The sequence below is a fragment of the Tubulanus polymorphus genome, chromosome 8 (genome assembly GCF_964204645.1).
Source record: "Tubulanus polymorphus chromosome 8, tnTubPoly1.2, whole genome shotgun sequence".
Classification (NCBI taxonomy): Eukaryota; Metazoa; Nemertea; class Palaeonemertea; order Tubulaniformes; family Tubulanidae; genus Tubulanus; species Tubulanus polymorphus.
Genome location: NC_134032.1, coordinates 5687220 through 5714857, shown reverse-complemented (window position 1 = coordinate 5714857; position 27638 = coordinate 5687220). Strand labels below are relative to the sequence as shown.

The 27638-nt window shown below is 37.6% G+C and overlaps 1 protein-coding gene across 9 annotated transcripts in view; it reads right to left on the bottom strand.

Moving 5' to 3' along the window:
* Nucleotides 1-27638, bottom strand: part of LOC141910208 (uncharacterized) — an 86978-nt gene that overhangs the window by 55775 nt on the left and 3565 nt on the right. For all 9 annotated transcript variants that reach the window (XM_074800921.1, XM_074800919.1, XM_074800924.1 and 6 more), the window contains 5 exons: nt 23164-23274; nt 12257-12432; nt 11775-11863; nt 7908-7997; nt 4135-4225 (listed from right to left, as the gene is read on the bottom strand). In XM_074800921.1, coding sequence (XP_074657022.1) covers nt 4135-4225; nt 7908-7997; nt 11775-11863; nt 12257-12432; nt 23164-23231 — 514 coding nt within the window. In that variant the 5' untranslated portion in view covers nt 23232-23274. The remainder of the gene's footprint in view (nt 1-4134; nt 4226-7907; nt 7998-11774; nt 11864-12256; nt 12433-23163; nt 23275-27638) is intronic.

Below are 27638 nucleotides of genomic sequence, written 5' to 3'. Positions count from 1 at the left end.
GTTGTCTTACATCACTACATGAAATGTTACACACGGGGAATGGGAATCGGAATGGTTTTATTGTAGACGTGGACCAAGTTGGTGCAAGCTTTTGGGTAGTTGTTATTTGAATATTGTAGTGTCTTAACGGAATCTATCATCATGTTGATAATTGCTAGATTACTTATGGGATTGTGCTGAAATGATTTTGCATAGAGACATTTACAACTGAAAGAAAAAACGTGACTAACTCGAGTGACTTCAGGTGAAGAGAAGCGAACACGAATATAGATAGGAGCCACGATTTTTCTTTTTTAAATAATATAGACGTTAAGCAAGAATAAGTTGCATTTCCTTCAAATGACAATCCACTACGATCATCCGATAAAGTTTATTGCCACCATAGACTACCGCCCCCTGGCTCTTTGGAGACAGGGAACCAGTCTTCAATTCAATTCAGAATTTATTTTACAGAAAAGCGGGTTTTAATTAGTTTTAGATATTTAAACTGAAAAATACAAATGTTCATACAGAGATTTTTCAAATGGCCGCAAACGCAAGCACCCAATGAAAGTAAAAGAAAATGAAAAGAATTTTTCAAAAATGTGAAAGTAAATCTTTTATTGTGTCAATAAAGAATGAATTGAATTGTCGGCAGCACTATGCCGCGCATGAATACCAATTTCAAGACTGATCACGCAACCTCAACCTAGGTTGGTATGCGCTGCTGAAATAACAAAAAACGATTAAACTAAATCATAAGACAGTGAAAACGACAACCGATATGGCAAATATACGAAAGGAACCTAGATTTTATTACTGCATTAAATGTGTGTAAATATCAGAGCCCAAGAAAGTTTCTAACAAAAATTATTTACTCCCCAAGCAAGTTATCAATCCGTGTGATAGCAATATGGGCTTGCAAGCATGCAAGCCCATGAAAACATACATGAAATAGTGATCAACTTCATGAATAACAATATCAAATTTCACGTAAAAGGTATAAGCCTTCATGATGGAGTCCAGTAGCATTAAAAAGGTATAAGCCCAGAGAGGCAGACTCGATTATTTAATTTATCGAAAGCCTGCAAGAAGCTAATAGTGACAACTGAACCAAGAACCAAAACTTTAAAAAAGTTTGGTATGAATTCCCACACCAAGAATTAAGAGAGTCTGAAATGTGTCGTTGAGCTAGTAGTTTGTAATATACACTGTAAAAACGTGTCAGACCAACCACATTTTAAGCAGAGCAAACTACATCGAAAACAATAATGAATTTAAGTAAAACAAGAAAGAAATTCTAACAAGAAAGAAATTCTAAATCGGAATGATTCTATTGGAGACGTGGACCAAGTTAGTAAAAGCTTCTGGATGGTTGTTATTTGAATGTTGTGGTGTCTTAACCCTTACAATACCACTACCGTATGGCATACGGTACAAATTGACAAGCTAGCATACCCGTACCGTATGTGATACGGTATCACTTAACCCTTCTTCTAGAAGGGCATATCTATCAGTATCAGCTGGTGCTGCCATCTGCATAAAATCCAAGATGGCAACAGCCATGAAAAAACAATTTGGCTGTATGAAACAGTTCAGCAGCTCGTATATGATGCTGACAGTGATGCTGGTGACTTGGAATTTGGTAGTGAACAAATTGAGAGTGACAACGAATATGACAGCAGCAGTTCAGATGATGTGACTTAGTCAGAAACCAGGTTTATAGTGCCGGCAATGATTTTGATGATGAAAATGAAATCAGTGACAATTTTTTAGACCCTGTTGATACGGTTGTCATGGCAACATGCACCAATAACAATAATGAAGAACCAGAAACTGTCCATCCTCAAGGTCACATATATTCAAATAATTTGTCTTATTTGTAAGCCCAATGGTTATCAACACCATGGTACCCAATGTCAAATACATAGGTAACAATTTTCTGAGACCTGAAATTATACCCCAATGAAACCCCTTACATCCGGCCTTCTGACATATCGGTGGAGAAGTTGGTAAATGAGTGGAAAATAAATTATTTTCTAGTTGTTCTATTGCTTTGAAATTTTTACTACATAAAGTAAGGATATATGGCATACAATTTCAGTTGGAATTAAATAGATCAGTACATTTTTCTGAGAGACAGAGCAGTTTATCTGAAACTTTTTCGTGAATTTTTTTCATGGCGGCCATCTTGGAGTATGTGACCTTGACCTCAAGTTCACTTATATCCAAATTATTTATGTCTAAATTGTTGGCCCAAAAGTTATCAACAACATGCTATATAAATTTTCTGTGTCAGATACCTTGGTAACTATTCTATGAAGTCTCAAATATACCCCTATAAACCCCTAAATTCCCTCCGGTACAGCAGTGGAGACACTATGTGGTATTGAAAGGGTTAACGGAATCAATCATATGTTGATAATTGCTAGATTACTTATCAGATTGTGTTAAAATAATTTTACTGTATCGAAAAATTAACAGCTGAAAGAAAAAACGTGACTAACTCGAGTGTCTTCTTGTGAAGAGATGCGAACACGAATATAGATAGGAGCCACGATTTTTCTTTTTAAATAATATAGATATTAAACTAGAATAAGTTGCATTTCCTTCCAATGACAATCAATGCCACCATAGACTACCGCCCTCTGGGCCAACTTCGGTTATCGGAGTTGGTCGACTTTAGTCGAACTAAATGAAACCGAATGTCTGTTAGTTGGAACTATGGTCCAGAAATGGTCGACCATGGGATTGAGCACGGTTGCTGTAGTTCCGACCCATTTCCAAGATGGCCGACACTGTAAAATACATTACAACCAAATTATAGCGCGTTCGGTTATTCGTTCTGACCACTAGTCGACTAGCTACGAAAACCGAAGTTGGCCCTGGCTCACTGAAGAGACAGGGAACCAGTCTTCAATTCAATTCAGAATCTATTTTACAAAATTAAACTGAAAATATAAATTCATACAAAGATTTTTCAAATGGCCGCTAACGCAAGCACCCAATGAAAGTAAAAGAAAATTAACAACCAAGAAAACGACAACCGACAGCCAATATAAGAAAGGAACCTAGATTTTATCACTGCATTAAATGTGTGTAAACATCAGAGCCCAAGAAAGTCATTGACTCCCCAAGCAAATTATCAATCCCTGCGATAGCAAGATGGGCTTTCAGGCCTGCAAGCCCATGAAAATCTTTGGAAGATGACCGCTGGGATCTCTTCAAAATGTCCAATATACTGTTCATATACTTTAACTAGTACAAGGAATTTCATTCATTCATTTTATTCTTATTGTGACATTTTATATTATCTTTACAACACGTACTCAGTGTTACCTCAATTGTTATAATGAGGAAAACATCAGTATTCCTGAAGATGTCCATTAGTCGAAACGTTGAGTAATCATTAGCACAAGGAAATAATTCACTCTTTTTATTCTTAGAGTAGGATTTTATGTCATCTTTGCAACACAGTTCATAGTGTTTCATCAATCGTATCAGTAAATGTAAAGGAAAACTTAGAAGGTTACCAAGATTAATATATGATTTAGATTTGACACGAATTTGCATAGGCGACTGGGACTCCGGGAGTGTACTGTTTTATCACAGGTTTAGTAGATCCTCGTATGAAAGAGTTAAAGTAGTTGGCCACACAGATGTACGGAATACTATTTTATCACACAGTAACATATTGCGCAAGATCATGATTATATTCTAATATTATGTTAAGTACTAGCAGGTGATACGACTTATAAAATATCTCTAAAATCACGAACTATTTCATATATTCCCGCATGCCAAATTGAAAAGGACATAGGTGACTCCATAGGGGTCAGATTACACAATACACATCTTCCCTCCGCAGGGATTTGAACCTGATGGTATTGCGTGACTCTGCCACAGCACGAAATCCTGCCTGATAAACCCCAGTACATAGGTTTATGCACAGCTTAATTAATGTAATTATCAGCAAATCTGAAATCATTTTTACTCCAGGCTACTCAGGCAACTCCATATATAGTTTATCCATAAAATTTGCCTCAGTTATTATACAACTGGCAATCTGATTTACTAACCCATGCACTTAAGCTAATCAGACAGGGTTTAGTGCTAAGGCAGTCACATCCATGAAAAAATGATAGGCCTACTTACTTTGAAGGGAACGAGGCAATAAGTTTGAGCTGTACTGGGCATGGTCACCGATATGTATTATATTATAAATACTCTTTCCAACCAAATCTTCCTGCAAAAACATAAAAAAACATTGAAAGTTATTAATCACAGTCTCAATTTGATGATGTCATAACGGGATTCGCAGTAGCAGCCATTATTTTCGATTGCAGTTTTACAAGGGTGCTTTTTGATCGCGCTCTTCTGGGTTTCTCTGAAACATGGGGTAGCGGATGGGGCCCTATTCTGGCGTACCATCATCTACATCAAATCAAAGTTTTTCAGTGTTGACGCCGATTACGTTGGACTTCCATATAGACTAATAAAGAAGGGCCGGCCTAAAAATCGCTTAAAATTCCAAAATATCTGTAACTGTGAAGTGGGCCGCCATATCACCAGGAAGCAGTCAAAAGGAAAACTGAAAACACTGAATAGGCTGTTTATTACGACGGAACATTTACATCAAACTAAACAGATACAAATCATCCTCGCTCCATTACTATTACGTTCCATTCCAGTTGCTCATTGCCCAAATGCTAGTTGTCAGTGGCTTATTCAACTGGCATGTCCCTACAGCACTTCCATAGTTTTCCAAGTCCTCCATAGAAATCTGACTCTCCCCGATTTCAATCAACTCTGACTCAACGGGAAATCAACTAAAAAACGTAAATAAAGGACCATGGGTCCAGTAGGATCAACTGAGTACATTTTAATTTTGAGCACAAAAATCGATTTGTTCTTGGATTTGGTATAACGTATAAACAGCTGATAAAGATGAAATCATGGTGCACTTTGTAGCAAGCATGTTCAATTTTGATGATATACATGGTATGGGTTTTCCCTATGAGTTACAAGTACATGGTAGAAAACAGTTCTTGATAATGTCACTTGTGAAGGGCTTTTCCTATGATGGCATGAAATGTCAAGCATCAATTAGTAGAATGCGGAAAGATTCGTTGAAATTTTGCACATTCTCTCCCAGCACATCCAAATGGCTTAGAGCTGATGGACGAAACTTGCCATATCAATTCCACCACCTATTTCCCTCCTAATGACAAAATATCAGCTGTTTATATCCAGTGGTGACAATTTGTGCCACCAAGAGCTAACCGAAAGTTACTCTCAGAACCATTCTATAAGGATCAACGCAGTTGATCCTAAAAATGGCAGCCCACCTAAAAATTTTAGTTACCAATATCTTGGAATCGAAAGCGATTTTTTTAGAATTTAAATGAATTGATAAAATATGGTCCACGTTTATCGGCGTCACTATCTGATATCTTAACACCCCCGTTTAACAAATATGATTATGTGGTACCCCAGAATGGGGGCCCCATTCCGCTACCCCCATGTCCTGCTCTTCAAGATAATGGAGTATCCTTCTCGCTAAAATGAAAGTGACTTTGATTATTCCAACACAAACCTTCCATGGCGGCAAGCCGAGGGATAAATCGAAATCATGAGCATCCCAATCTGACACGGTCATCATTGTTATCAAACATCCTAGTTACCAAGCTTCAAAGCGCTATTAAAAACCAATTGATTTACTATAAATTAAATCCAGTTTCCTTTGTCTTTCTTATATCCAAAATTCGAAGGAATCTTTAAACACAAATTATTGCGCACTAAAACTACTTGTTGCTCAAAAAGTTGTTTTAAATTGACCATCATAAATATATCATGGTATCAAAATAAAGTATAACTGGCTTCATTTGGATCATTTTGGACCCATGAAATTCATTTGGTTTATCAGAAATCCCAGTAATGATTTGGTTTTAAGTGATTCAAATTAAACGGATTTGACCATATTTTTAATAGTCACCGCTATAATAGAACAAACTTTTGAGCAACTTCGGATCCGATGTGAACGTGGTGAAATAACTCACTGAAAGTGACGCAGGCCCGCTGCAACGTTTAAAAGTCCAGTGATTTGCACTTTTAATACCACCTTTCACATGACCAGCCCACAACCATCAAGACGGCAGTAATATTTTATAAGTACGTAAATAAAGGCCTATACCTCTGTGTATAGCTATCGTCACCAAGAGGACATTATTACATAACGCCACAGGGAGAAAGATTGTGTAAAGTGCAACCGTTCTGGTCGGGACAATTGAATCAAATCTGTACTTTCCATTTCAATTATAAATATACATGCCAGAAAATTATATAACTAGAGTACTGAGTTTAGCACCCTGGGTCAGGTTTCTTAAAAAAGTTACTCTCAAATGTGGTGTGATTGTTATTGGATAGGCCTACTTTCAATAAGGACAAAATTCATATTTAGGCTAACCGTTTTGAACTTGGGAGTCAGCATGACAAACTCTGGTAGAATATTCACATTTCATCTCATTATGTTTAAGAGTTCACAATAGAAAGATTCATACTAAGTACACTATGTAGGTATTTAGTAGTCAAACTTAAGTGCTGAAATAATTAGCATTGCATGCATTTGTCCCAGAAGGGGAGAGGGGGATAGGGAGAGTGCTTTTGTAATTATAAATCTATATCAATACAGCCATGAATATCTAAAATGGTGTATTATGTGAATGTACTGTGGTGGCCAGAATTAAGGACATTTGGGACAGTCGCTACGCCATAAACCCTTGACCATAACCATGATCACATGGAGACGATTTGGCCGTTGTCAAACAGCCTGGATCAGACAGGAGTCAAATTTGGGGAATAGGTTAAAAATGCTTGGGGTGTAACTTTTAATTCTCGATTGACTAAATTAAATCTAACGCTAATCAGTGTCAATTTCAACTGGCAACTGTGGAACTGGGTCCAATTTTAAATGAAATATTCACTACCCTGATTATAAAACTCAATGGTTCTTAAGACTGCTATTTGGGCGTTGGCGCTGTGAAACTATATAGATCTGTGAGGCTCATCATGTATCAATTTGCATCGTTTGAAATACGAAATCAAACGACTTCAAAAAATTTTGCCGAATAATCAACGTGAGTGACACCACAGGCGGAATCTAGCATCAGCAAGTAGCAGCAGCAGCAACAGCACCAGGCAGCGGCTGCAGCATACAACATAATCAATATGGTATTGTTGTTATATATATATTCTGTTATATAGGCCTATATATTCTGTTATATATATATAACAAGAACACAACTATATGTTTTTTAAAAAACAAAGTAGATGTGAACCGTGTGGAAAAAAGTGTGCGACATGTGCATATATGTGTAATTCAGATAGATTCATCAATTATGAAGGTTCCTCGTATTGTGTCCGAAACTTTATCAACTGTAAGTCACAAAATGTAGTATATGCAATTTTTTGTAATAAATGTGACAAATTTATCTATGTGGGGGAGACCGGGGATTCACTATACCAACGACAATTACTTAATTTGTCTGAAAGCTAAAGAATTTAGTTTGTTTCATTCAAGAGAATTATACATATATAAGAGACTTATATATGTACGTACGTACGTACGTACGTACGTACGTACGTACATACATACATACATACATATATATAGTAAATTAAAAATTAATAATTAATTACAACGTTGTGTAGGGATATTTTTCGTGGGATGAACTTCTTATTTAACCAGATTTGATATTGGCCAACAGTATAGAAGTGGAAACATGAAGTAGATATAAGAACCACTTCCTGGTTTGTCCAACAAGCAAAAAAGCAACAGGTTGAATTGTAAAATTCTCTAAAACGATATTGTTTTTTCGCAACCTAGGTAAAGGCTGATTATGGGTGGGTGGGGGGTTTTTATGACTTACCGGTGTATATCCGAGGTACTGCCCGATATTGTCTGACACGAACTCAACCTTGCCCTGATTATTCACTACAAACAAGAAGCCATCTAGGGCCTGCAAAAACAGGAAACACGAGAAACATTACAAATCAATTTAAAATATCTACTGCTGCTTTCATTTTTAGATTCTGAAAAATACAGAAAAGCAATCGTCTGACACTTATATCACAAGACCCAGCTCCACAGCCATGATTTCAGATCAGCTTCAAATGTTAACTAATTGAAAATGATCTTTTAATTCAACCCTAAAGCTCTTTATATGAAACTCGTTTTATGATTTTTAATCATCTGCAACTTTTGTTTAAACTGCCGCCAATCGCCATACGGTCACCCGCAACCATGTACTAAACGATTTTTGTGGCCGAATTGCAGGCGCAACTTTACGTCGAGGGGGCCATATTGTGAATCGCACAAGAATTCTATCTAAGAATTCTATTCTATGTTTTGTTATTGGATTCAAAGCTCGCACATTTAGCGACTGACAATGAATTGCTACCGACCTCGTTGCCAAAAATCTAGCATACCAAGCGATTGAGAAATCTTTCAATCCTTTTAAATATTTCAGTTTCTAAAATTGTGGATTCCACACTCTTGAAAATGTATTTCATGAAAGCATAATTCAAATGAGGACTTCGTGCCACCAGCTATCCCGCTAGATGGCGTGCGTAACAGTGCGACAACCCAGTCAAAATGTAGTCCATTTTCAATGAACTTTCATCTAGATTTTTAGCCTCCCTCATCAGAAATTAGGCAAATCGCTCCTCTTGATAAACCCGGATGATCTTACGATTCATATTTAAGGTGGTTTTTACTGATCACCATTCAAAGAATTTGAGAAATTATGGATAGACTTTAATCAAATATGAGAAGTCGAACCTAGAGTCCTCATTCCAGGCATGAATCATTTAGGTTGAAGACCAAAAGTTTGCAGAGATCTAAGAAATTTTTCAATATTTTCAAATGTCTGGTTTTTTCATTGCGCGTTTATTATTATCTTTTTTTATAATGAAGACAAAATTCAAATTCTTTTAGGAATTTTTTCATATCCCACAATCCATGAAACTGATATAGACTATGTGACAACCTGCTTGTTGGCAAAACTCAACAGTCTCTGTCTGTCTACCTGCCTGTCAATCTATCCTGTCTGTCCATCTGTCTAAATAAAGTGCTGAAAAATCAGCTGGCCAAATAAAAAACAGACAATTCAAAAAAAGACGAGGATTTGGTTACCCATATGAGTGTAAATATTGAATCCTGCCATAGCGGCTAATTTTCAAATTTCTCAATTCCCGAATAATCAAAAAACTTATACTTTCTGAATTAAGTCCATTCCAATTTAAATGGGACCAGGTGTCGGAACTGGGCCATTCTATTTAGAACAGACCAATTTAGACCGAGCAAAAAGACTGACCCAGAACATTCTTAATTTTACAATAGACAAGGGAAATTTGTCAGTGTTGCTTCAAGCTTGACCAGTGCTTCAAAAACGTATCTTAACAAAACAGCATTGATTTAGTCCATCTAAATTTAAACCGCTGACAAAATGATATTCCATAGAATAGGGGCGGATTTTGAAAACTAGGGGTCCAGGGACACCATGCCCACTTGAGAAATGGTTTCTAATGCTCAACAATCTAACAATTTCAATATTCAACGCCCCCTGGTGACCATTTACAAAAACCAACGACCTTGAAACTCACCAAAATCATAGAACATGTCAGCAGCTACGATTTTGTAATTGATTGTGATAACAAAATATGCCTCGTTACCAATTTAATATGGAAATACTAAGTCATTCTACTATTCAACGCCCCCTGGTGACCATATTCAAAACCCAATGACCTCGAAACTCACCACAATCATAGAACATGTCATGAACTACAACTTTGCAATTGATCATGGTAACAAAATATGCCTAGGTACCAATCTAATAAGGAAATACTAAGTTATTCTACTATTCAACGCCCCCTGGTGACCATATAGAAAAACTAATGTCCTTAAAACTCACAACAATCATAAATGATGTCATGAGCTACAACTTTCCAATTGATTGTGGTTACAAAATATGCATAGGTACGAATATAATAAAGAAATGCTAAGATATTGTATTATTCAACGCCCCCTGGTGGCCATATACGAAATCCAATTACCTTGAAACTCACCACAATCATAGAACACGTTATGAGCTACAACTTTCTTATTGATTGTGGTAGCAAAATACGCTTAGGTATCAATATAATGTGGAAAAACTTTTTCCCACTTACGAATGAGTACTGGTGACACCAAGATGGCCGCCAATTGGCTGATGAAAAATACCTGTCTGAGGTATAAAACATCCCTTTTCAAAGAATACCCATCACAAATTGCAATGAGAAATGGTAAACCAGTAGGAAGCTACAGGACTCAGAATTCGGGCAAAAATTAACATTTTTGGGCACTAAAAAGGTCATAGGACGGTCATCTTGAGTCCGACCGACCCAATTTTTAGTTTCGTTGATGGGCCCTGGGGGGATTCATATATATCCGAAAGATCAAGGTAATTGATCAAAGCGTCTTCAAAATAATTTCCCTCAAAAAGTTCAAAAATGTATAAAAAGTGCTGATTTTGGCGAACAACAATGGCTGCCAGTCAGCCATCTTGATTCTGACAGGGCCAGTTTTTGGGCTGAAGATGTGTCTAGGGTAGATACACGTGTAACCCAAATATAAAGACATTACCTCGAAGCGTCTTCAAAACTTCCCAAAATAACTGGATTCCATCTACGGACGGACGGACGCTACGACGGACGAACGGACGAAAAGTGAACGCAATAGCCCGCAGGGACTAAAGTCCCAAGTGGGCTAAAAAGGGGAGCAAAGTTCCCCCAGAAAAATTATATGCTGTCCGGTGCATTCCGAGCAAATTTTTGCTAAAAATCATAATATCACAATGATAAATTCTGTTTCTAAATCGAAAAGTATTTCAATGAAATACATTTCGTTTTTTAAATGAATCCTTTAAATATTTTGCTTTGAATTAAACAGGAAGAGATTTTGAATGTTTTAGGAAAATAGTGCTATATATGCACTGCTGGTGGAGCTATTCCAAGCAGCTGTGCTCATACTTGTAATACCAGATCAATAAATACTGCGAACAGAACAAACGCATTTTATAGCATTGAACTCGGTCTGTAGAGTTCACTATGTCACTGACTGTGTATTAAGTGTAGGTATTGTGTATCATCATCATTTCATATATTTTGCACCTGTCTTCATTCAAAATACAACATGACTCGCAGCGCAAATATTCAACCCATCTAATAAGTCTCTCCAACATTACTTTTTACACACTAGTACTCTAGGCCCATGACTTGAGGAATACATACTGGAGGGTTTGTTTTTAACTTGGTTGGAACAGAACGGCGTACGGGGGGCCCTCCCCCCAGAAAATTTTGCACGTTTGATGCTCACATATATATGTGGGATTTTCATTAATATAATTGAGGTCTAAATGAATGAAAAAATTTGATATACATGTATTATGTTGAAATAGTCATTACGTTTCAGCTGACTAATTTTCTTAAATTAGATAATAGCACATGCACCTTCCCAGATTCACAAAAATTACCCTTTGGTATATAGGAATCTAGTCACAGTGACAGACACTTTTTTTTTCAGCCTCTCTGACAAATAAACTGCACACCCCTATTCATAGAATTGTCAGATCAGTGAACTTTTTGTCCATGTGATAGTGTTCAGGTTTAGGCTTCAAAATTTTCTGGGTTAGTCTTAGTCACATCTACCTGATGATTGGAATCCAATACTGTTAGATGACTGTGTTACGTTACATTACCTCGAGCAGAAGTGGTCCAAGCACGTCGTTGGCCAATATGTTCGGCTTACTGGATGATACGTGACTCTGTTGAACTGCAGCGTCGCTTTCTGCAAAAGACAAAAACTCAAAAACTGCACGTTGAAATAGGCCTATTGCAAAATATTGTAAAATCCACCAAATCCAAAATTCTCACCATAAAAATGATTTCAATAACAATTTATCTATGATTGCATTGTTTAGAAAGCTTAGAACTCAGAATTTCAAGCAGGAATCAGACTGATGAACTCAACATTTTGCACTCACGTTTTTGGCCAGACCAAATTTGGACCATGTCAACCAGTCATCGAACCATTTGGTACTGGTGTGAACGGTTGGCCCAGGGCCTTACCTGGCATGGGCCAAATTCAGCTTGGGTCAAAAACAATTAGACTTAGCCTTACTTTTTTCACGATTTGTGAGGGGTAGGGTTGAAAGGGGTAGGGGCTACACTTATTACTTACCCTCTTGCTGTTTGATTTGACGTATTTGATTGACAGCCTCTTTCAGTATAGCGCATTTGTCTGGTTTCACCGTGGAGAATTGACTCATGTCAGATATGCTCGCTGAGATCAACTCAGCAAGCTCCTCGATGTAAATATTCTCTTGATCGCGACGTCTTTTTTCATTCAAACACTTCCTGCAAACACATAACAAATCAAACAAACATTAGCGTTTGCAAGCTGATATTTGAGAAATTGGTTTAATATCATCCTGAAGTATATCCTTACAGTACTCAAAACCAATTTTGATTTTAACTAGGGGTCCAGGGACACCATGCCCACTTGGGATGTGGTTTGAAATGCTCAACTCAGCGAACAACAATGGCTGCCATTCGGTCATCTTGATTCTGACCGGTATAAAATTCTGATTGGTATTGCTTTAATCCCTCACATCTACCACATAACTAACAAGCAAAATGCGATTAAATAACTTTTGACCATTTAATCAGATCTGAGATCCTACAAGAACAAAATTTTTCCGAGGTAGTGTCCCCAGACTCTCAGGGCTCTCATTTTCTGATGACTGCCATGCTTTAATTTCAACCCAGTAAAAACCCTGAGGTCCTTTAATCATGTATTGTGGAAGACAAATTGTGTAAATTCTGGATCCAGGACAGACTCAAACCTTAACCCAGATCAGTCCGACCTACTGGCTCAAGAACTGTGGAACTGGCTCTAGAAATGTCAAACTAGCTCTAGAACTGTGGAACTGACTCTAGAACTGTCAAACTACCTCTAGAACTGTGGAACTGGCTCTAGAACTGTGGAACTGGACCCTGGACCGTGTAACTGGATCCAGAACTGCGGACAGGCTCAAGAACTGTAGAACTGGATCCAGAACTGTGGAAGCGGGTCCTGAACTGCCGAACTGGTTCTCGAACTGTGGGCCTGGTGTCAGAATTGTTGGTAACGAAAAGTTATTGTCGCATTTGATCACAGCAAGCCACTATAACCCGGATCAAACTTTCACGTTCTATCACATAAAAAGACTTGTAGAGCGTTCAGGCCTCAGGTGTTACCAACCATCTGTGCTATTTTATACGCCAAGTTATTGTTGTCTGACAATAACAAAAATAAGCCAAGACAATCGATTGAGCCTTAAGTCTGTGGCACTCGTGTCTCCTAAGGAAGAATTGTTATCGGGCAGTATTTAAACAATTTGTGGGATTAGAAGACCCCAGTCACATCTGTCATAGTTTTATAACTTTCAATTGATAAGTGACGTATAAGGCACCGAAACAATGTAATAACAATGAATGAATCGAGATGGTTGGAGGTTTTATGGAGGATACATCACTTTTGGGTTGGGAGTTTCACGTTGATGTGCCAATTCTTAGGTCCTAAATAACTGTGGGAAGGTTTTCAGCATAGTTTGAAATGTGAATAAATACGAGAAGGCATTTGATTTAGTAAAATAAAATCATTAAAAAAAAAAGTACAAAACATCATCAGCCATTTTGGAAGATATCTCCCTCTGTGAGAAAATTAGTGAACAAGCCTAGAAAGCCTACCAGGAAGGAAGTTCATGACCTAATTTTCTTATTGCTGTGACGTTGACCAACCCAACAAAGACAGGTATCCGGTTAAACCTAACTTTAACCCTACACCACTGAGATTGGCTTAAAATTGCAGTTTTCCGCAATTTGGGTCGTAATCAACTAGTTTACATAAGGTAATCTTTAAGCAGCAGCAATTGTTTTAGTATTCTTGAGGCACTTTTCTGCCGTAGATTGGAAGCGTTAAGTGCATCAAATAGTCCAATGTTCGATGTTCTCATATCTATTCATATAATCTAATTTCATCATTATAGCTTAGCAAGCGTGACCTTTGTGAGCGTTGATTCTTTTTTATTTTAAACACATGGGAAATCCCTGGACATTCATATATCCGATAAGCAAAAATACGAGTTATATCTACAAGTAAGTGAGTTATTTATTAAACATTTGACCTGAAATTTGGCACAGGTCTGTTCCAACATTTCTGGATGAGCCGATTTGGCCTGTATCAAGCCAGTGCCACCAACTCATTGGCATTGCAATGGTCGACCCTGGTCAAAAATGCTTTCACGATATCAAGGTCTATCGCCAAAACAAAGAAGAAGATGATAAATAAGAAAGATAATTCAAGATGAAAAAATCAAGGCAGTAGAGGTGTAAGCCTACCCTAAAGTTGCGAAAGTATCCACAGCTAATAACACCCACATGACATGGAACAATGAGAAGGAACTGATAGTTTTATTCCAGTCAATACCAGCGGCGTAAACACGGTACCAAGAAGTAACATGAATTTCTACAGACAGCTACAGAAACTGACCAATTACTAGTATTATCATATACTGCCATTAGGTCAAGGTGACTGGTGGTTTACTTATTAAAGTATGGCTTTACTTGGAACTGCGTCAGTGGCAGTGGTGAACTAGTGATGGTCAATAGTATTGGCTCGGATCCAAGCAGCAGTGGAGCTATTGTCTACCACCTAGTACAGCATCAGTCACTTAGGTCACCCAGGTGGTCAAGGTAAATAAACAGTGTTTGAGAGATATTGTAGGGAATTATTAATACTAGACATAATTGAGCAAAATCAGATGCACACAATGTGGAACTGGATCCAGTCAAATAAAACCCACACAACTGTGTAACTGGATTCAGAATTAAATTAAGCCAACATAAGTGTGGAAGAGATCCAGAGTCAAAAGCACACAACTGTGGTATTGGGTCGTGACTGTAGGAAACAAGCCACACATTTAGCTAACAAACCAGTATCAGTATCGATTGGTTTAGCATCTGGCCTTCTATAAGCATGCATCTTCTTCTGGGTTTAGCACATGGCTACTAACAGCAGCCGTAGCTAACGATTGGCTGGAGCAAGTGGTCAATCGTACTTATGGTCAGTGGCCAGTCTTAAATGTGGTTAACCTAAGTTGTGGTCAGTGAGCTGTGGTCAGTGGTTAGTCTTGAGTAGTTATAATGGTCACTGATAATCAATCTAAGCAATTGATATCCATATCGACCACATGAGCTCACCACAATGGCCTTGGACTTGGTCTACTCAATACGTCTACCCCGATTATAATTCAGGCGAAGGTCGAGGTCAAGGTGTGCAGTTCCAGTAACTGATGTTGATTTCGATTATAAATAGATCTCATTGTTAATTACAGCTGCCAAGTTTTGGTCAGTGTCGATAGTCACAATGACCTTGGCCTTCGATGTCGATATTTGACGATCAGATGTGAATAGCTGATTAAAATCTTGATTTAACCAGTTATAATGGGAGGGGAGAGGGTGCTCAAGAGGGTAGTGATTTTAGATTAGGGGCTCAGTTCCAATAACTACGCTTAAACTATCTGAAAAGAAGAGGAGCTATGTTGATCCAACAGTTAGGGTCTAACTCTCTGCGAAGAGCATTTCATTCTCCGTCCAAATCTTCTGTGAGGCCTATGATAATTTTCAAGCTGGACAAAAATCCTAAGCAAACCTTAAACAATTAGCTGGACATGAAGATTTTCAAAGGAACATGCCTATGTGTACTCGCACTACACAGGATACCAAACTAGATTAAATGAAAAACCATGAAAACCACACTGGATTTTAACAGGTGGGAACATATTCTATGATAACCACATAGGGAACCACTTTCAAAATCTAGGCTGAAGACGAATCAAGTCAATTAAATACTGTAGTGAGCAAGGTCTACAGTTCAGAATCCAGTACCTCAATTCTGGACCCTACTGGACACAGTTCCACAGATCTGGACCCAACTCCACAGTTAGGCACCCATATCGTGTTCCACAGTACCATCCTGGAACCAGTTCCACAGTACTGAGCCTAGTTCTACAGTTCTGGACTAAGTTTTTCAGTTCCTGACACAGTTCTAGTTCTGGACCCAGTTCCACAATGCAGGATCTGATTCCACAGTACAGCATCCCATTCCAAAACCACAGTTGAAATTTTAGTCACTTTCACAATAGTGTAAACAATCAAAACACTAGGATACATGAGATGGGGTAGTACAAAGGTAAAGGCCATGTCTGTGAGCTCAATGTCAAGGTCACACTAATCAGTGGGTCATCTGTTGTCAGTCAATGAGTATCAATAAACAACAAGACTCAGATAATGGCAACCACTTCAGATAATGACCAGTCATTAATAAACAATTGAAACAGGTGATGACCTCCCCTGAACAGGAACATGGTAATTTACTATTTCAGGCAATCAGCTTCTTCCATGAATGATTGTTCAGTGAATAGACAGAGACAGAATCAGTAATCATCTATTCAACTTCACACTATAATTGTCCAGTCTCATGACCTTGCATTCATTCTAAATTAATCGCTTTCTTCTGGAAGGTGAAATTAAAACTATCTATATAAAATCTGGAATATCTAAAACTAAATTTAATCATCTAGCAAAAAATTACTAAGTTTTGGACCCCCTCTAGTCAGACACCTAACGATAGTCTTGATACTCTGAAACTTTTAAGTTTTGATGAATAGATTCTGTTTCTAATCCTGTAATTGTCTTAACCACAGTAAGAGGCCCAGAAGTCTACTCACAAACTCATACTCAATATTTGATACCAACTCATGAAATTCCCAATATCCAATGATCACAAAGAGGCGTGTCGATTCGTGGCATACTGGCCCGGACCACACCAGAGTCAAATTTCACCAGTGCATAACTTAAGAGTGCAATACTTAAGTTGCCATCACAGATGATTTGGTCCGGGTCAAATTGGCCTGGATCAGACCCAAGTAAAATTTTGCCCACATCTAAATAGCACGTTCACATGTAAATCACGTCTTGTTATATCAAAACATGCTGTATGATCAAAAGTGCATTTTTCTTATCAATTTACATCACTTGAAGCACATGTGACCTTGTTTTTCAAAGAAAGTGTAAGGGAGAGCCACTTTCACCATGTTAACTTAACCGTAAAGGGATGAAAACGGTTTATTTCGATTCAATATTCCGAATAACAAGCGTGGGCTTGTAATTAAACTAATTATTTGGAGCGCATTTGAACTGACTCTGGTTAGGATACCTGCGCTATATTAACGCGAGAAATCCCACAATAAATACAGCCAAAACAAGAAACTTGAATAGGAGAGTGTATATATTTGCGCAACTTTCAGCTAAAGACTATTAGCCATCATCAGGCGTACTTTATTCAAGTTTCTCATTTTGGCTGAATTTATTGTGGGATTTCTCGTGTTTATTCATCATACACAGATATTGCGTTATCGCGACTGCGCTTTATAAATGACAATCATTATCATTATTACTATTATTATTATTATCATTCTATTATCATTCCTGTGGATTCTCGATAAGAAACTTAAATCAAAGCAAAACTGTGACGTGGTGGGATACTGACAATGGAGGATCTTGCATCCTGAGAATGAATTAGACTATACCTATACATGTTTAAATTAAGCTCAGGTATTCTGCCAGACAATAAAGCCAAACACACATGATGCAGGAAAACATGGATATGGGAGACAGAACATGTCTTTTCCGAGCAGTTCCCTTGTGTCATGTACGTTCACAAGAAATGAGAGGTTTCACGAAACCATGTCTCCGAGATCAAACATGTTTGATTCTGTATTTCTGTGTTTCCCTGCACCGCATACGTTGGACTTTAAACTAGGCCTATCCAATACCTAGCTATTAGAAAGTTAGTAAAAGAGAGAGCTTACTTTGTTGTTGAATTCCCACTGCAATTGTTTTTTAATAATACAAATATAGCGTACACATGTATTTTGTAATTCAAGTATTCATAAATGTAGTTTTGATAAATAAATTCAAATCAATTTTCTAATCAGATTACGAACACCCGATCTAGACCTGCAGTACACTGCGTATTATCAGTATTTGTGCTTTATCTGTTCTGCCTTTGTCACTTTGTCACTCTCTTTCTTTCTCAATCTCTCAATGACGGCAATGATATATCAAATGTACACCAGGGTCACTGGTATCCAGGTTTCGGTATAGTTATCAAGCACACTCGGTCAAAGTCTTCATTCTACGCATGCCTTATATATTCAACAAAATGTCAACATTAATTACAGAGACAGACATCGTTGTCTGCAAATGTCTTGATGTCATAGGCCTATGAGGATTGATGGAGGCAGATATCATTGAAAGTGTTTTAGTGATGTCAAGGTCATACATTTCGAATAGCCCTTTCAGGCTGGCTTATGTCGACAAGCAACGCGACGCCTACCGACGCAACTGGGTTTATCGCCAATTAGTGGCAACTAGCGGCCTACTCCTCAATCGGTTCGACATAAGCCGGCTTGCGACGGCAACGCGACGCCTACCGACTCGTATCCCGCTAGTTGCCCATGTTCTACTCCGGCCTACGGTAGGCGGCAGTTGCTTTCGATCGCAGCCGACATAAGCTCATCTGTGACGCGACGGAACTGAGCGCAGAGGTTCCAGCCAATGAGAGACTGCATATATATAGTACAAATTATCACCGCTAGTTAGCGTCATTCGTAATTAGTCATAAACTTTCAAATTCAAGTAGTTCAAAACGTAAACCAAACCTTCAGCACGGCAGCGGACTGGACCGAAGATCTAGAAACGAAATTGGTAGAATTATGGTGTGAGCGGCCATCTTTATAGATGTCGCTAGCACGTTGTATTAAAAAAAGAATCAGAAAGATCAAAGTCTTAAAGAAATAGCTTTTCTAATAGAAATATATTTCCTAATAATTCAAATTTATTCTCAAAATGCTTATCACGTGACCATTTGAGCCGTTGCAGTTGCTAGTAATCGCAACCGACATAAGCAGGGAAGCAACTGGGAGGATCTCATATCCCGCTAGTCGGCCTCAGTTGCTGCGAATCGGAGCGCAGTCGACATAAGCTGGGCTACGATCGCGGTTGCTCTCAGTTGCGTCGGTAGGAGTCGGTAGGAGTCGGTAGGCGTCGCGTTGCTTGTCGACATAAGCCAGCCTTTACAATTTGACATCATAGGGCGATTTATGGAGGCAGACCATGTCTTGTAGTGTCCTCATAATGTATATGGCGTTTTTACTTCTGGCATTATTACCAATGGCATATTTACCTCTGGCATTATTACTACATACCGTGATGAACACCGAACAAAACTCACTGGAGTCACCGGTTTGATGTGGCCTACACAGAAAATCTCTTGAATAAACCAGCGGATTTAAGGTGCCTCCAAATGAAATACTATTGCACCAATGACATCATCAAAACAAGTCAAACGCAGTTAAAAGTCATTTAACAGACAATTCATCACCTTACTAGAATCGTCACTATCTAGCGAGTCCCAATTTGTAACCGTATTTCCAATCAATTTACTATTTGTCACATACCTAACTGAAGTTGTCTATATTTCTAAGTCCTAATTTTCAGAAATTCTAATTTCCTAATTTTCAATTTAATAGCCCATACTAAGTGTAAGTCGTCGCATTACCAAAGTCAGCTCTATTTTCTAGTCCCAATTTATATTTCTAACACAATTAACTTCAAGTGTTCAAGGCCATTCCCTTAGAGATCACAACACTAAAGTTGTTTAAATCCGAATTTGTATTATATTTTCAGTTCAATTTACTACGTAGGCCTAAATGTAAGTCGTCAACATAATGTTAACTTTTAAAAGCGAGTTTCACTGACTCTATTAAGCCCTATAAAATCCAGCAACAGCTATAGAGCAAATGATAGTGTGGGGATCTGTTGTTTGTATTATAGCCGCCCCCTGGCACTCTGAGCTGTGTGTGTGTGTGTGTGTGCCCGTGTTTGTGTGTGTGTGTGTGTGTGTGTGTGTGTACATTGATCCATGTACACGTACAACACTGTATTTTCAGGTCAATACAAGTTCATCATACCTTCACACAATAAACTCTATAGTGTAGTTCTTCTACTACTGGTACCAGGTTAAAAATAACCCCAATACTACATGCATATAAATCTTAATGGTGTATACTCCTAGCTAAAAGAGAACATGGCTAGGAAATTTGCAGTATTTGCCTATTGTTCAAACATGTTAATAGTAAAACAAGGGCCTAATGCTAAAATGACCAAGCTAGTTATCTTGGAAAGAATGGCCAAGGTATTCGCCTAGGAAAAAATGGCCAAGGAAAAAAAGGCCAAGGAAAATTAAGCTTTCAATTTAATGACATCATTTATTTTTCATGGGGCTAAAAACAAAATGAGTTCAGAAATTTGGTGAACTTACATTTAATTTCATTAAATATAATGAATATATAAAGTACTATCATGCAAGTGGGCAATGGATAAAATTAATAGTGATTAACTTAAACTTAATAAATTGACTTAATTAATATTTCAAAACAACTAAGTAAGCTATTAGGGCACTAAGTAAGCTATTAGGGCACAGACTGTCTTATCAAAGGTAAGTGCATTGAAATTGTGTGGTAATTTATATAGCAAACTGGTGTAGTGTAGTGATAACATCGAAGTGAGATATGCTCATCAAAATTTACCAAGTAAACTAATCCAGGAATAGGTCTAATAATCTCAAAAAGAGACATGTCAAAACAGCAATGCATTTGATTTCTTGTACAATGAAATGATGGTTAGTTTTCTATGTAATCTTTCATGGCCTTTTTTCCGTGGCCATTTTTTCCTAGGCAAATAGCTTGGCCATTCTTTCCGGTCACCCCCAGGCCTGCCTAACAACTTCAGACCTAAGCTGGTTCATTGAAAGCTGCTTCTAATACTTCATTCATTAGTTAGTTAGTGGCTGGTTACGCAGAAAGTATCATGCAGCGCTGGCATTTTACAAAAATGCGGTCACCTAGAGAATGCTAGCTGTGGCTTTATAGAAATTTGACCCAGAAAACTTCTGGTCAAGTGTTGACCAACTGCATCTTAGTATATAGGCTAATAGTGCCTGCATGAACGAGTACAATGAATTTCGCAAAAATGGCTTTTATTCTGGTTCATTATGAGTAGGAATTGTCCATTAAGGCAAAATACCTTTCAGGGTATTCATTCATCTTTTTGCTAAAATGTATATTAAAATATATATATATATATATATCAGGGTATTCATTCATCTTTTCTAATAAATAGGCCTACCTATGGGGAACAGTAGAACCAGATCCAGAACTGTGGAACAAGGCCCAGAACTGAGGTAACTCTGTGGCACTGGATTCAGAATTGTAGAATTGGATCCAGAACTGTGTTCAGAACTATGGAACTGGGTGGATTCAGAACACTGTAACTAGTTCAATTGATGTTTTAAAGTTAGTCAATGTCTATAAAAACCTGACCCAGTGGTTCAGTTAACCCATCTACGAAAATAATCTTGATGAATTATGATCAAGAAAAAAATGCCACATTCAGAGAAAAAACGAGACCAAAACTATTCATTTTCACTGTTTCAACTTCATCCTGCAAGTCATCATATATTGTGGAAACATTTGGTTTTCTTTCCTAGTGTGTGGGATTGTTTCTATATCATGGCATCTATAAAACCTGACCTCCTGGAACTGGTATGAGATACACAATATATCTGAGAGCTCTCTCCATTCCAACTCCCGCCGCCCCCTGTTAACCCTGAAACATCACAGATCCACTATCACTCCACACCAATACCTATACAATCACACTATCCAGTTACTATGACAACTGGCTGCTGCTGCACTGCTGCTGGTACAGATGGCTGTTGTAGTGATGGGGGACACATGCAGCTCTCAGCCTACAGATACTCCGTTCATCAGTCCCCTCAAACTGTGTGTACTGATATCCCATCACAAACTTTGACACTGGTCTTAGCCTGTGTCACCCTGTCCCTGATATAAGTTGCATATTCTATAATCAAAGATATCTACAATTTCATATTGAATGGTTCATAATATTTCATATCTCTTACTATATGAAATGCTTTATTAATAATAATGATAATAATAATAGTACTAATAATGTAATATTACTAATGAATATAGTATCAATATGTGCTTTATCGTAATCAACATGTCAGACTTCTCAAAATGTATTCAAAGTAATTAGCTCTAGTCAGTGCTCATCATTAATTAATTTACATCTCTCAAACATGTCACTAGGTGTTAGTTTGTGAGTCCTGATGTCTACAACTTGTCTGACACCTAGTTCTCACATTATACTCATGATTTCTGTATATAAAGACATGTAAAGTTATGATTATCATTCTCATTCCGGGATGCAATAAAGATTGTACATATAAGGTTTAACTGCCTTGTTGTTCCTGATGAATGGAATCCTGTACCGTTGGTCTTAATGCTAGTTCCCCGACCAGCCGGTTACAGATGGTGGAGAACCCAAATCTAAGTCCTCATGACTTACACAAGTACAGATGAAGCAGCCGATATACGGATTGTGACTGGAACATACCACAAAATAGAAGATCGCATTCAACTACACCTGTGACGAGATGGCTACAGAACTATGATAGCCTTACACTGTTCTTAGGCCTAAACCATGACTGTGAAACCAGCCCCCTGATTAAGCCTGTGGTTTTAGCTTGTCACCAGGGTTTGATTCTAAGTCATATGACCAGTCTAAGACTATCCTAGTTCAATTATCTTAGTTCAATTAAAGACCAATCTATCTTAGCTTTTTAAGCCAATCTTACACTCAAGAGCAGTCTAAACCAACTCAGTTCTGTAGCCCATCTAACAACTCAAGACCAATAGGATCTTAAGACCACTTTTGGACTTAATTCATGACTATGGAAGTGGCCCTTGGTCTTAGCCTGTGATACCAGGGTTAGCCCGGCACACGGTCAATAGCCTGTGGTGGAATTCAGTTCCAAAAAACAGGCTCATCGTATACATAGTCAGGGATGAGCACTCCACCTTTTGTGCTAGTTACTGTCAACATGTGATTACTTACAATTGTGATGATGATTTAGCTGAAGTGACTTTCGCCTTCCCAGTCAACAGACAGCTAAGCGCACTCATACCTCTCCAGAATGTGTCGTCAGGATTGCTGCGCAGCTCACCCCTACACAACAAAACAAACAAATAAACAATAGTCTACATGTATTACATTCTCATTCAAATCATTACCAAAAAACTATCAACCTTTCAGTATCTTAGTATGTTCGAACAAAGTCTGATCAGACCCATTGTGGGACTGTATTGGAAGATTCTTCACTATTGGGAGACCCGGAAGTTGGTCAATATAGGGAGCTATTGGGATATTTTATTCAAGAGTTGTCCCTTCACACAGTCCGTCAACCCTGCCAATAATTTATTCTTCACGTTTGTGGCCATGAAAACACAGCTGCCCAGCAGTAACCATGGCGACGGAGAGCACCGGAATATTAGCGATGTCCGCTTTGCGTCTGCGAAAAATTACTCACAGAAAATGATGCGAAAATCTAACGGAGTTAGCTGACCTCGTGTGTAGACCAGGGGGCCAGTTCATAAATAAGTCCAAAAATGAACTTCAATCCATTCTTTCTCATCTGGTACCAATGACACACATCAAAAATAATTCTCAGCTTTATAATTTCTCATAAAATTTTGATACCCAGTCTTTGAAACTCAGCACCAGCAATTACACCTGCTAGTCCCAAAGGAAAGCTCTAGAGTCTGATGCCGGTTCTATAGTCATGGCTTTAGATTTAAAACCACCTTAAGTTCAGTAGTTCTATAGTCAATTTAACAACTTAAGACCAATCTTAGATATTTTGGTTCTAAAACCTATCAAACCTTACAACTTAAGACCAGTGTTTAAGATCATTTTGGTTCTATAGACCAATATATAAGGACTTAGGACCAGTATTAAGAATTGAGACCACTTTAGGAATTAAGTTTCTACTCAGGAACCTGGGACAGATAAAGGAAACAGTTGTGCATTTGTTTTCATATAGTAATGCATGCCCTGTGATTTTATTTTAAGTAGATCATTGAACTGTAGGCCTATGTCGAATGTAAAGCCGGAACCCACTATGCGTTTTTGCTGCGAATTTATCGCACAGCGCGGAGCGGACACACCTATGCGATCAGCTATTAGCGACCTCATGCAGAGTTCAGATCATGTGATCAAAACTATGGCTGGGTCCAGGAAACTTAAAATTGTTGTTGTTGTTGCTCGTCATTGATTGGTTCGATTTCGAGTGGTTTGCAGCGAAATTCGCATCTCACGGACACACTGTGCGAAATTTTTCGCTGTGATAAAATTCGCCGCGAAAATATCAAACATGTTTCGCATGCGACAGATTGCACAGGAAAATCGCCTGCAGCCGACCGAACACTCTTAGCTAATTTTGCTGCAAAATCTGTAATCGCAAACGCTGTGCGAATAAAATCGCATAGTGTGTTCGGGGCTTAAGTAAAAATCCTCGAAGTTCAGTTTTCTATCAAACTTAAGTATAAAACCTAAATGAAATCAGATAAAACTTTTTACAACATTCAGGGTACATAGATATTTTACTATTACTTCCAAACTAGATTTCTTCATATAAATTTTCAAAACTGCGATATCATTTTCTTTGCATGTTGCTTGTTGAAAGTCACAGAATAATATCATTCTTACGCACATAGCTTCAGTAATCACAGATTACACAAGGTGAATATTGTGAAAAACACCATGGAAAATTCTAAATTTTTGAAAACTATCTAAGTTTGTCAAGATAAGAATATTGACGTATTTAATTATATTTTGCTGTAAAATCAAATTTGGGGGATTGTTACCAGGGGAGGGATATTTACTGGGGGGGTATTTTTTCATCTGTTCCCCCTTTGTCTATCATCAACAAGATTTCATCCCGGGGATATAAACACCACTGAATTGTTCAAGGGGTATATTGGTCGAATCCAGGTAATAGTGCCAGAGGTAAAAAAATGCCATAGGTTATAATGGCAGAAGTAAAAATGCCAGAGGAAAAACCATACCATCGGTTAAAATGCCAGAGGTAAAAATGCCAGAAGGAAATATGAGGAAATTTAAACAAAGAATATACTAACATTGGACTTGATATTTTAATTACACTAGATTTTACGTAATGAATGCATAGTTTAGATATACCCTATGATCATAAAAATTAAATAAAAGACCAATGGTCTTGTAGCTCACCTGACCATTAACTAATAGGCAGTTTAGACTTGTTATATCCCATGTCTAAAATGGATTAGACGCTGGTCTTATTGCAAGGGCCGGTGGCAAGATGGGAAGAGGAAAATCGATATACACATTGCCTTTCAAACCTTCAAAGGAGCGACTATAATCAAACGGCAACTCTTGTTTTAAATAACCATATTTATTTTCAGATAATGACATTCATATCAAAAGATAGGATAGGAGCTAGGCCTAATCATATCAGAAGTTTTGTCTTAGAATATTGTTGAAACGTGTTTTTTTTTTTAAATCTATAATTCCTGCTTCAATGAGTTGAGGTGGTGATTCATTCTTGGGGTACCGGTATCTGTAAAACAATTCGTAAGATCAATAAAAATGAAGTGAGAATTGAATTGCAATCACAGAGTCATACTAGACAAGAGGATTGATATCCTGTCCGTCGGTCCCGTTCTAACATCTTGCTGTAGTAGACATTTTCGGGGCACTAAGGACCAATGAAAATCATTATTAATAGAATATCTTACCTTCAATGAGCAGAAATACACGGGTGAATAAACCAGGAAATGCGGTAGTCTGAATACCAGTCGTTGTTACGGTTCCCTGCTACGGTTCCCGAACAACGGCTAGGTTCTAGACTAGGAAATGCGGTAGTGCGTGGTTTCTAGTGTACGGAGACGCATCCGGGTCATTCACAAATATAATCAAGGAAACCAAAACTCTTTGATCCGTTGAAACAATATGTCAACATTGCGACTGAAATATTATGAAATAAAATTTAACCTTGATCTCGATTGATTCGAATTTAAAATAAAAATCCACCATTCGGCGAATTCTGTCCACACTTGAATTTTAAAAATGTTCCTAATAGGCTACCATATTTCTTGGATCTATCCAAGAAACGATAGCTCATAGGTCGAGCCACGTTGTTAGAGAGTTAGGCGAGAGTCAGACCCCTGTGTTTAGACCGGCCCGGAAGTAAATCTAGACGTTTTTCCAGCTAAAATTATGTTAAAATGTTTGAACAACACCCAAAACTTTATAGTACTAGCAGTCCAGGTCCATTTTGATTTCACAGAAACGCATGTATACAAAAATAACGGCAATTTGCTTCGATTTTGGTATATTTTTGATTATTTCACAAAAACAAGAGTTCAGAATTCTATGAAATTTTCAGATTGTAAAATAGATACTATATGACACCTCCGATAAAAAAATCAGATCTCAGGACCATCTAGATAAAAAGGGTGCCACCGGTTTAACTGAAATTTTTCGCGATAGGCAAATGCATTGGAAGCATGACGTCATCAGCCAGTGATAGCAAAAGCGAACCATAGGTTCGCTAAAAATGAATGACATATTTATAAAATAAAGAGAATCACAAATCAAAAAAATAAAGTCTGACATAAGCAAAGAAATTCATTTAAATTGTTGATATTCTTATTTGCACAAGATGATTTTGAGATACAACATATTTTTAGATTATTGGATATTAAAAAATTAATGCGCATATCGTTTTATAATTGAAATCAAAAAGCGAACATAGTCATGATATATAACACATTTCTTAATTAATGAGTATTAACAAATGAATGCATAGAGTTTACATATTAAATACACAGTTCTGATAAAGCATATTTCTAGGTAGGCCTATGATCAAATTCAAACAGTTTTCGACTAGTTAGTTTGTTGTAATTCATAACATCAACGCAACAATTTCCATGAATAGTTTATAAGTTTTGATACTCTTGTTTCTTATGATCATTGAATCAATTAACCCTTGGCATTATTTCCTCTGGCATTTTTACACCCCTGGCATTTTTACTTGGCATTTTTACCTCTGGCATTATCACAGCGTACCATATTGGACATGTGGTTAAATGTAGGGTCAACACACTAATAGCCTGTACACTCTTTATAGAACACAATGTCCAACATACATTCATTTACTATCCAGGTCCCTGATTTTAATATGCAAAGTTCAATATGATATCTAGGTCACACAGATGTTGTTAGAGGCCACATGATGATAGTTGTACAATGTCTATCTAGGTACCCCACAGACAAATCTATTTTGAATATAATTTTAGTAGAAAATGTCATGGCTAAACCATAGGCATAAGAAATTTGTTTCACTAGAAGCTAGAAGTCAAGTGAAGAAAAAGCTGTCAATTATGAAGCAAAACTTTGAAGAAAGTGGTGACTTTTGGACATTTTCAAAAACTATGAGTGTTACGTGGCATTTAGTCAAGTGTCAGTAAACCGTGAAACAAGAAAGTTCCTGA